Source organism: Euprymna scolopes, chromosome 10, assembly GCF_053919585.1.
Source record: "Euprymna scolopes isolate OS-2025 chromosome 10, ASM5391958v1, whole genome shotgun sequence".
Lineage (NCBI taxonomy): Eukaryota > Metazoa > Mollusca > Cephalopoda > Sepiida > Sepiolidae > Euprymna > Euprymna scolopes.
The window spans coordinates 722,730-735,033 of NC_136491.1; the positions used below are offsets into that span (position 1 = coordinate 722,730).

At 36.7% G+C, this 12,304-nt stretch overlaps 1 protein-coding gene across 4 annotated transcripts in view; it reads right to left on the reverse strand.

Annotated features, from left to right (window-relative positions):
* LOC145285779 (histone-binding protein RBBP4) overlaps positions 1–12,304 on the reverse strand; it is a 46,267-nt gene that overhangs the window by 30,065 nt on the left and 3,898 nt on the right. For all 4 annotated transcript variants that reach the window (XM_080134147.1, XM_080134146.1, XM_080134145.1 and 1 more), the window contains exon 2: positions 2,190–2,334. In XM_080134147.1, the coding sequence (XP_079990273.1) occupies positions 2,190–2,334 (145 nt within the window). The remainder of the gene's footprint in view (positions 1–2,189; positions 2,335–12,304) is intronic.

The window sequence follows — 12,304 nt, forward strand, 5'->3', positions numbered from 1 at the left end:
GTAACGAAAAACACTTACCAATTTTGGCAACGACCAAACCGCCATTCAACCTCTCATCCAGAACTCTTTAGAGGCCTACACGTAATTAACGTTACTCATACATCTTTCGCTATGAACTTTTACGATCCTTAACATATATCCATGTTGTAAATTTACTTTGGTTGTAATTATAATACCGGCATATTTTGTGTCTTTATTTCTTGCCTAGAAGAGCAAGCAGCTAATAATCTTTTTATACTTCTTAATAATAGAGGATGATTTTGCCAACTACATTAAAAGACGACTGTCCTCTACACACACACACAGAGAGAGAGAGAGAGAGAGATAAAAAGATTTTCAGTCCTTACTTTATCAAGAATATCTAAGTAAGATACAAAATAAATTTAGATTACCAATATAAGAGTTATAACTGGGTTACTTTTTTCTAGAGACAACACATTAAATTAGATATGAATTCATTTTTAACGTTATACTTTTTATTATCTGACACAAAGTTATCTTATGAACTTTTTAAAGTTAGACTTATATAGCATTTAAAATGACATATCTAACCTTGACCCTGAACAGCCCGTTTTCATTGTACAATGTTATAGTACAATAATAAGAGGATGGCATAATCCTGTTGGCGCACCAGTTCTTGATAGATCACTAAAGTTAACCAATGTTGAGCCTAGCCATTACCAAATGGGTAACAAATTGAGAATATCAGGCACTGTATGTATAAGGACATCGACATCTCACTACAAGAAATGCAAATACTAGTCATCATCTTCCCTGACAGGGATAGACAAGCAACTAAGGATCACTTGTGAATTTGATATTCCTAGGAGAAAGCCAGTTCAACCTACACAGGGTAAATAGAACTTTGGTTCGGTATGTGCACTTAGTCACAACTTGAATATCTTGACACATGAATAGATAATTTGTCTCGAATTCATCGGAAGGTTTGTCGTCTAGTGAAGTGTTTCTAATCAAATCCAGAAATCATAAGCAAGACCAGCGAAAATCCCATGTAAATACTAAAATCTATCCTTCAGACGACAAATAAAATATGATTTGGACATTGTTAATGCAACTTGCTTTGCTTGGTTGAGGAAGCTGTAGTTTGTAGAAATTAAGACAAACATCACAACTGGCCATGGACGTACCTGATGACATTTCTTTAATAACCAATCTGCATTAATGAAGGATTCGATATTATTCTGATATTTAGTGAAAATAACTCTTGAGAAATATGACTGATAATTCTATTGGTATTGTTCCTTCTCATGTATTTGGCTGACATACTTTCTACTGGCATCTGATGCAAAAGTAAAATTCACGTTATTGCACAACCTTTGTTCAACTTGAAACATACTTATTGAAGTACTCTGATTAACAGAGTCAGAATATATTTGGATTGGAGTGTTTATATTTGTTGTGCACGAGTTTGTGACAGATTTCCATACCATGACTTTTCAGCACAAATGTGGACCCATCAGTGCTGTGCCTTCTTTGGCCAGAACAGATACTATACTTTGACCATAGCCCAAAGACCAAAAAGTCTATCATAGTTGGACACAATAGCATCAGATAAAATTTCAAAAAATTACATTGCATCTCACTTTTTAAAATATGATAGGGTGGTGATAATGTATGTACGAACATGAAATTAGTGTAACATTTGTTATAACTTTAATTTATGTGCAAGTTACATGCATGAGAATTATCTGAGAGAGAGAGAGAGAGAGACCCCCCCCCTCCCAAGGATTAAATTTCCAGGCTTTTCAAGCCTTTTAGGGCAATAATGAAGGAAATTTGCTAAAGCAGATAAATCTTTTTTTTTATTATTCTGAGTAGAATATGTGGGAAAAAAAAACAAAAAAAAAAAAAACAACTTATCTTACCATTATATTTTTCCTTAACCTTAACTCTACCACTAAATCTAAGTCTGAATGGCAAGCCAAACCTCTAAAGAGACCTCATTAACCTTACAAACAACCCTAAATTAGTGTGAAAACACCCCTAGAACCCCCATTAACTATTACTATCACAAATTAGAGTGCCCCTCTGTAAAACATGTAAATTACCTAAATTACCCCAGCTGTTGTTAAAGAGAATGCAAAAAGTTTTGTCCCCATAAAAAAACTATAGCAGTATGATTGCTTAACATTTATTTATACAATCACCAAGAAATTATAAATGTTCACCTTGTAACATCGGGTAACCATTGAGCAGTCAGACTGGGCCACTCCAGGGCATGGGTCATCACAAGGTCATAAAGGAAGGGCGTATTCTTCTTCCATATTTTATACTCTTCATTGATGACTCTTTCCTCAACAGCATCATCAAATCCTATATACAAATATAAAAAGTTTGATGAAGAGGGAAAAGAATGAACACAAACAAAACCATTGAAAAAAAACAATAAATTAAAAATAAAAATAAAAATGCAATAAGATATTTAACGTTTTTCTTAAATATGTTAAGTTCTTGTGAAATTTTTCATTTTGATTTTAAATGATGCATTTTCAAATACGTTTTTGTAATACCTTTATTTTATATATCATTTTAAAGAGCTTATTTCGTTCTTTCTAACTGTTTAAATTACAATATTTTTAAAACAATTGTCTTTTCAAAATGTTGAATGAAGATGGGGGAGGGGGGGGGGGGAAGAAAAAGAAAATCAAATTCGCACAATTTTCTTATTTCAATTAAAGCTAGGACAAAAAGCTGCTGAAACAGCTGTTGATATCAACAAAGTGTTCGGCCCAGGAACCACTACAGCACAATAGTGGCTTTAGAAATTTTGTGGCAGCGACAAGTCTTGAAGATGATGAACATAGTGGTCAATCATCGGAGATTGACAATGATCAATTAGGAGCCTTAATCGAAGCCAATACTGCACAACTGTTTGAGAATTGCTTCTGAATTAGACGTAACGTATACCACGATTTCCAACCACTTGAGAAAAATTAGAAAGACAAAAAACTTAATAAATGGGTGTATCACAAATTGAACGACAACCAAAAGAAACGTTATTACGTGTTATCTTTCCTTCTCTTATGCAACAAAAATGACCCGTTTCTTGACCAGGTCACAGTGGGCTTAACTGACGGGTCAAGCGGACATTTACCTATGTATACCTATAATGTAAGTGGTTAGCCCCCCCCCCCCTTTTTTTTTAGCTCTTTGAGTTCATTTTCTTCAAATAGGGTGGTACACCATGGTAGAATGTTGGGAAGCCAATATTCAACATAAAAATCGTTCTTTTTACGAGTCCAAGCATCAAAACATCAATTTGCTGGCAGACAAAATTTAGGCATTTACGGACAAACTTTAAATGACTGTATCTTTAAAACTATTGAAGCTAAGACAAATGAGACCCCTACTTGATACTGCATGAAAGCAGCCTTTCAAATATTCAGTTAGGATGAAAAAATACATTGCTAGAAGGTTACACAATGTGAAACCTAATTCAATGTATCAGATAACATGCATCATCATCATCATCATCATCATCATCATCAAAAAGCACAACAAAGACTCATATTCACTGTTGCAACCATGAATTACAGTTTTAAGCTGTTCACAACTTCTAATGCTGTGACCTAACGACTTGCAATGCCTGCAGTTTAAACGTTCTCTTGTCTTCATAACAATGGGATCACTCTTGTCCCAGAGTCTGTTAATACAATCTGATAGTTTGTCTTTTGAGACTTATCTGATACTGACATAGGAACTTATTTGCCTCAATGCCAGATTCTGTATAGTTAAGCAGACCAATGTTGCCATTTCTGCAATTAACTCAGCACTGTGCCCTAAAATAACATGAGCACTTGAAATAATATTAATCCATGGAATTGAACCAACATGGAGCTATATAGTGCGACAAAATTCTTTTGAACTCGTCAATTTTCACTTTCCTATCAGAGTTAATGATGATTAAATGACAGCCATGTGTCATTAGCTCAAACGGTAGCAACTAAGGTTTTGGTTTCAATTCTAGCAGATGGCACCCAAGTCATATATATATATTCACACTGAGGAAGATCGAAGGATCGGTCGAAAATTATGTGCTTTTGAAGGAAACATTCTTGTTTTTTTTTCAAAAGACTTTTTGTATTCCTACACGTCAACACACAGGAAATAAATACAGAAAAGATATAAACATTCATATATTTTTTCGTATTGATTTTTTATTCATACATATTTAAATATATATATATATATTTATATATATATATATCGAACTCGAACCATTGAGGCGAAAGCGCCCAACACAAAGAAAAAAGAAAAATTATGAATTAACTAAAAAGTGAATTAGGTCAAATATCAATTCCACAGGGAAGTTTGTTTAGGCTTAGTTTCAGTAATCCCCCATCACACTCGAACTCTAAATGAATCCTTTTGTTTTCTCGAATTCTAAATGAATTTATTTGTTTTAATTTAAGTGTAATGCAAGTGAATTCACGATATCGTTGCGTTGTAATGTTTGTATAAAAATAAATGGTGAGGTAAAAGTACTAATAAATAAAGGTCATAGTTAGATTTCATGGTTAGAGTCGTTAAAACCAGAAGTAAGAACGAATTAGTCCCGCAGGTTGCATCTTAAAAAATGCAAAAAGAAAACAATAATAATCGCGTTTTTTTTTTAATTTTGTTTTATTTTTATTTTATCATGGAAAAAACAGAAAGCATAAATCAGGGAAAAAAGATAAAAAAAATAAATAAATAACGGCATAAATAACCTTGTACGATTCCAAACCGGTGTTTCCTGGCACTGTTCCTTGTGAACGCAGCCGCTGCGGTGTAAATGAGGTGCGGGGAAAGGAGGAATTTAATAGAGAGAAAAGATGTTGCAACTTCCATTGAATGTAACGGATTTTGGCAGTGGACTCACCGGAAAATATATAGGAATGTACCAATGTCAAGGAACTGTAGAGGTAATAGGCCTATAGCAGACCTCAGATAATGTGCTACAGTTTGTACGCATTACATTTGCATGTAATGTCATGACTTTTAATTCTATTAAGGTCAAAGTCGGAGGGGGGAAAAATGAGTTCATTTTATTTATATAATAAATAGAAGATAATCTCAGTCTAAGGTAATGCACTGATTATAATAATTTGATGCCTTCTTTGTAGAAGGATTTGTTTTTAACCTCAAAATACCCCCTATGTTTTTTTTTTTTATATCACTTCATCATTGGGGCAAAATCTTTCTTTGAAGATTTGCAAACAGCCAGTAGCTATAGAATAGGATAAGTGTGGAATTAATAGGATAGTAGTTTTATTTTACAACATATCAATTCTTATCAAGTTATTTAATGTCAAATCCAGCAATTTTTGAAAAATATTTTTAGTCTTAAAGTTGTTTATGCCTCCAAATATTTATTAATGGCATTTAGTTTGATTGTTTTGTAAAGAAAATTGATTGTTTTTGTGTTTAGATGTGCAGTGCAGAACATGATTGAATTTTGCAGGGACAGAAATATTTGGTGCATTTAAATCAGGAAGTAGATATCGTCAAATAGCCCAGTTTAGTAGCACTAATTTAAAGCACATTATTTTGGATTTCTTCCTTCAAACACACTAATAATGCTACATAATAGTTACTATTGATGGTTTTTCTTTTTTCAAGATAATTGATGGCAAAATTGCATATCCAAAAATACAGAGGCCAAAGTGCCCACATCTTTGGTTATATTGAATGACTGCTGCTGTCCACTTAATTGACTAAGGATTTGATTCTAAAATGGAGTGGTGAATCCAAGTTTCATACATTGCAAAAAAAAAAAAAAAAAAAAAAAATCCTTGTTTCTTTATAATTTAAAGTTTCTAAATCCTCAACATGGTATTGTTTTTGATAGACTGTCAGCAAATGTGATACTCACTTTGTAAACAGAATTCTCATTGACAAAATGTTCATGCAAAATGATGCATAGGACTGCCTTATGATATCTCCATATTTTCTGGTGTAATATTGCAGGAACAAACAACGAATAAAAAGTCCAGCTCAGCATTTTTTTTTCTTTCTTTTTTAACAAAAGCATTTATTACTTTTACTCTCATTTTAACACCATCTTAAGTCTCGTTTCTGCTCCGCTACACACCGGCCGTAGACAGCCATTTCTCGTATGTCCATCTTTTTTAACAGCACTATTTTTCCTCCCTTTATTTTACATGCCCATCTCCTTCGGCACTGGCTTTGTTTTTCTTGATCACGTGGTGTCCCTTTTTTCTCTTTCCTTAGATGCAAACCAGAGCACACTTGCCAATTTGCAGGGGTTTTTTTTCCAGCTACTGCTGCTAATATCCTCACAAGCTAGCTATCTTATAGCTCCTGCTGATATTTTCCCCTCTATTTTACTGGGATAACTGTCAAATTTGGGCGACCTAAGTGCTTAGCATTATGTGTATCCAACCACATTTAAAATCAATGTACTAATTCTTAACCATCATTTTCATAGAATCCATATATTTGATCTGCTTGTCAACTGTTTCACAACTGCGCATGCATGAATTGTTCACATGACAGCTTCCTTATGTTAAGATTAAGTATGTTTCAAAACATTTTGAAAGATTGTGGCAAGCTAGCCTAATGGTTATCATATTTAACTCGCTGTCTTTAGGTTTTGGTTTCAATCTCAGCTTGAGTATTATTATTTTTGTTTTTTACTTACAGGAAGTGAACTGTTTAGAAACAATATTCGCATGCACAGGTCTGAGTTTCTTTTCGTTTTTTTTCTACTTTATTTTTTTAACATTACATTTTATACCAGCCAACACCAGATACATCTAGTAGTTGTTGGCATCCGTCAGTCTAGCAAACTATGGGGCTGCACCTGTAGAGGTGGTTGAAGACATTGCAAGCGAAGGTCAGTGCATCGTGTTGGTAGTCTGTTGAATTTTGTTGACTGGCCTTCCTGAATAGTCTTTTGGTCTCCGCCCATTCTGTGATGGACCTTTCGCTAGTGGTCAGGCCTTTGGTCATTGTTTGTCTCCAGATGTTGCGGAATTTAGCCTTGGGCTCCCAGCTAATAGGGTCAATATCACATGCTTTCATGTCGCATATGCACACGTCGACATAGCGGAGGTAAGGACGACCAATTTTCCTTTTGCCAGAAGCGAGTTCACCATAGGGAAAGTCTTTTGGGATTCACTCATTGTCCATGCAGTGCACATGACCTATCCAGCGTAGGCGTCTTTGGCGAAAGAGGGTGAACATGGAAGGGATACCAGTCCTTGCGAGCACAGCATTGTTTGTAGCTTTGTCCCTCCAAGAATTTCCGCAGACTAAGCATGTGTAATGTGTTCAGTTTCCATTCTTGGTGGCTGTAGGTTGTCCATACTTTGCTGCCATACAGAAGGGTGCTGACGACAGACCATGTAAATGTTCGCTTGTGTGGAAATGGTGACATGTTTATTTTCCCACACCATCGTCAATTTCGCAAGAGTGGTGGATGCCTTTCTGATGCGCTTGTTGAGTTCTACTTAAAGAGATGGGTCTACAGTCTCAGACAACGTAAGATATTGAAATTGATGGACTACGTCTAAGCACTGCCCATTCATAGTGATGATGCAAGATGAGGTTCCTTGGCTCATGATCTGGGTTTTCTTCAGGCTGATGGGGAGACTGAATTCTTTACAAGCATTGGAAAACCTGTCCACAAGTCTTTAAAGTCCTTAAGTGTGAGATACTACTACCACATCATCAGTAGACAGCAGTTCCCTGATGGTAACTTGTTAGACTTGGGCCCTAAACCAAAAACGATTGAAGAAGCCATCCGATCTGAAGTGAACGTAAACTCTCTTCTGACGAATTGAAGGCATATCTCAGGAGAAGGGGGGAAAAAAAAAAAAAAAAAAAATACCAAATAGCGTAGAGGCAAGCACACATCTGTTTGAAACCGCCTTTTACACCAAACTCAGCAGAGGCGTCTCCATCAAATTGCAGTGTTCATCATAAAATCATGAAATGACTCGAAAAGGCTCAGGAGTTTGGGAAAGCAGTCAATGAGAGCATCTTGAATAGCCCATCTCTACTGACTAAGTGGAATGCCTTAGTAAGGTCAATGAAGGCAAGGTACAATGGCCAGTTTTGTTCTCTGTACTTCTGGAGTTGGCATAGTGAGAAGATCATGTTAATGGTGGAACGTTGGGAGCGAAAACCACAATATGATTCAGGGTATATTCTTCCAGCAAGAACTTGTAGCTTCATCAGAATGATGGGGGTGGGGGATAGTTTGCCAACAGTGTTCAGTCGCGAGATACCCCTATAATTATTGCAGTCGCTGCGATTCCCTTTATTCTTGTATAGGGGGACTGTTTTAGTTTCTCATGTCCTGGGGAACAGCGCCTTCTTCCCAACAACGTAGCAAGAGTTGGTATAATGGCTTGAGGAGAGAAGACTTGCCACTCTTGATCACTTTGCCGAGATGGAATCAGGACCTTGAGCCTTCCCTGGTGGGAATTTGTCAATTGCCTTGGAGACATCATCGATGGTGAGTGGTATGTCCAGCTCAGGTCATTGTGCATAATGTGGGATGCTATCAAGGGCGCTCTGGCTTACTTTGTTTTCTGTTGAGAAGAGAAGTGTTTAACTCATTTGTCAAGTCATTTGGATTTGTCTGTAAGAATTTCTCCTGTCTTGGACTTCAAAGAAGCAATTTTTACAGCGCTTGGACTAATTGCTCTCTTAATGCCATCATATATTGACCTGGTGTTTCCAGTATTTGCAGCTTGTTGAATGGAGTTGAGAGTTCTCCTTTTGGACTTAATGAAAGGATCTAGTTTCTCAGAGTTTGCATTATACCCGTCAATGTTTTGTCCAACCTTTTTGCTCCTATAAGCTAAGATTGCAGCCTCTTCAGATTTTCCCATATTTCTTTAGCCGAGCTGGCTGAGTAGATATAATCAGCTGTGTAATTGGCATCAAACTGTCTGACCCTGTCTTGGTTACACCGATCTTTGGTGCGGAAGAATTTCTTTGTAGTTTAACTTTGCAGCATACGAGTGAATGACCGGTGTCACAGTCAGCATTTTGATAAGTTTAGTGACTGAAGTTGGGTAGGAACTTTCTTCTGGAGAGAATCAGATTGAGTTGGTGCCAATGTTTTGATCTTGAATGCCTCCAGGATACTCTATAGACAAGTGTTGGTTACACAGAGGTCATGCATTGAACAGAATTCTAGTAATCTGCCTTTTTTCATTGCACTTTCCTACTCCGAAGTGTCCTAGGTGGGTGGGTCAAACTTTGTGTCATTCCTGACATTGAAATCACTCATAACTATCAGGATTTTATGATTCTTGAAAGTTTGAATGTAAGTGTCAAGTTCATTATAGAATGCATCCTTGGTGTCATTGATTGCTGACAGTTGGAGCATAGACACATCAGAGTGATAGGTCCATCTATGGTGTTGACATAACATTACGTAGGCAGTTGCAATTTTACCTAACTGGACCTTGTTGAGGAGAGAATTTTTGAGTGCAAAGCCAACACCATGTTATCTTGTTTCATCTTCATTCTTCCCATGCCAAAATAAAGTGTAGTTTGGCCCTATGCAACTCCCTGAATCTGATACGGGTTTCCTGCAAGGCAGCAATGTTTATCTAAAGGTGTAATAGTTTTCTATTGATAACAGCGGTTTTCCGCATGTCAGAGTGGAGTTAAGCATTGTATGGACATTCCAACACCCGAGCTTCAGTGCCAGTTTCTTTTTGAGTTCAGTTAAATTGCTTTGGGCATTAATATCTGCCCACTTTTAACAAGAATCCTATGCACCATGCACCCCATGAGCATGAGGTAGGTGGCCAGTGGTGAGACAGCACCTTACTTGCTAAGGGCTACTCAGCTTAAGTGCATCTGCTAGTATATAATTAAAACTACAAACCCTTTCACCGATCAGCTAGTTCTTAAAAATGATCAGGTGCTAGTCAACAAGCAACCTCATTGTATTGCGTTTCACAGACTGACTTTTCTTGGAAATAAATTCTGGTTGTGGAAGTTTTTTTTTTTTAGTTTTAGGTACACAGAGGAAAAATATTTACAGTGGTTGTAGTCAAACGAGTTTTCACTATGAATGTTTTGCTGGGATTGGGAGACTATACATTGGATCCCAGTTGAGAACCTACCATGAAATAAAAGGATAGAGAAAGACTGAGAAAGTCTGTAGGAAAGAGAAGAGGACGTTCCACACTAGATTTTGGATTCTGTTTTTAATCTGTCAAAGCAAGAAAGGGTACTCAGAGAGCCATCTTTCGCAGATGTGCGAACAATATTCTTATAGCCTTAATATACAGATAGAGGATTGCATCGGGAGCAAGAGATCTTCTGGAATGGCAAAATGATTGAACTGTCTTTCCAGCAACCTTGGCAACAGATTTAATGCAAGTCTTCTATTTGATGTCTGGAGTGAAGTTCCAACCTAAAAGCTTATCAAAGGAGAGGGCTTCTTTAAGAAGAGAGTAATTAATTTCAATTTTGGCAAAGTGAGGATCCGAGGATTGGCAGTGAAATGAGAAGCTTGATTTTAGATGCATCAAAAGTAATCAGCCACATCTTTCACCATTGCAGTATGTGCTCCAGATCAGAACAGAGAGAAACAAAAATACTAAACCACTATCCACAATTTTCTGCACTCTTTATTTGTGCCGAAATCTAAATGCAGATTCCATGAACAAAGCTTTTTCCCTAGAACTACCCAACTCTGGAACTGTTCTCCAGGTCTGCCATCCAGCTGACTACAATATGGTCATTTTCAAGTTCAGTGTCAAGTTCTTGTTGAGCCCCCCCCCCCCCAATCAAGTTATACTTGATTTCCACCATACATTCATTATTCATTAACCCTTATATGCGAGTGGCCTTCGGGCCTTGATAAGTGGTGACTCCCTTGAGTGAGAAAAAAGAAAATACAAATACCCATAAAAAACAACTTTTTAAAGTCTTTAGTTGGTACTTTATAGGTACGGGCAAAATGAATGCCGGCGCTCAAAATGTTTTGACCACTCCCTTTACTTAAAAATTCACCAAAAAAATCAGGAAATTACCCAATTTTCATGAATTTTTCAGTATTTATCAAATAATGATCATGGAATATAATAAACTATTTTTACTTAAATCTAAGTGGAAATGTATTATTTTGTTTAAATAAAAAATAACTTTAAAGTTATGGTTTTCAGTAGTAAATAAAAAAAAAAAAAAAAAAAAAAAAAAAAATGCAAGAATTTATTTTTGCTTTTTTTTTTTTTTTTTTTTTAATATATATCATTAAAGCATAATTTGTAACAATAACACACGAATAAACCTAGAACCCCATCCTCCAACGTAGACCCTACTACCATGTCTCTTTCTCCAACATCAGGGGTCTACGTTCCAACCTTCCAGAGGTTGAAACACAATTACAGGAGACTAAACCGGACATATTCTTTCTAAGTGAAACTGGCATAGGGCCGGCCACTTCCCTAAATGAGTTCATAATTAGAGGATAACATCTAAATCTGACCCCCAAGATCGCAATGGGCATGGAATATGTGCCTACATTAAAGATGGCTTTCCGTGTGGTAAAGATATCTCCAGAGAAGACCCTAATTTACCTTATATATGCTTCTGGGTTGCACTTGCTTACACCACCGTGTTTATATTTGCCCTCTATCTCCCCCACAACAGCGGGGTTACTATCTTTAAGAGTATATCTGAAAAAATTGACCACATCCTGTCTGCTCATCCTTCATCCAACATTCACATTTGCAGTGACTTCAATGTCCATAATGTGGAATGGCTGACCCACTCAAATAAAACATGATGAGGGGAGGTTCTGTCATGATTTTGCCATTGCCTATGACCTCATTCAGATTGTTCACTAACACACCCGTGTGCCCGATACTACCGGTCAGTATGCACACCTTCTAGACCTCCCCAACTTGAGCTATGTTCATGTTCAGTTCTATCTCATCTAGGATCCTCCGACCACTTCGTTGTATCAGTTAAGATAAAAATGAAATGTAATAAGTCTTCAGACGTACCTCTCCACCGTATTGTATATCGATACTCTTTGGCTGACTGGGATAGCTTCCGTACATTCATATCTGATTTACCTCTGCATTCCAAGTTTAAAAAGGATGTCCTCTATAGTATCAGATCTGACAGAATGGTTAATTGTAGGCATAGACCGATTCATACAATCCAAAAAATTCCAACCAAAACCTAACAGCCAACCATGGTTCTCCCCAGAATGTGCTGCTGCCATCGTGCACAGAAATCACTTTTTCCATAGCTACCAACATAATAGATGTACTGAGACTAAAGCTGCTTTTAGGACTGC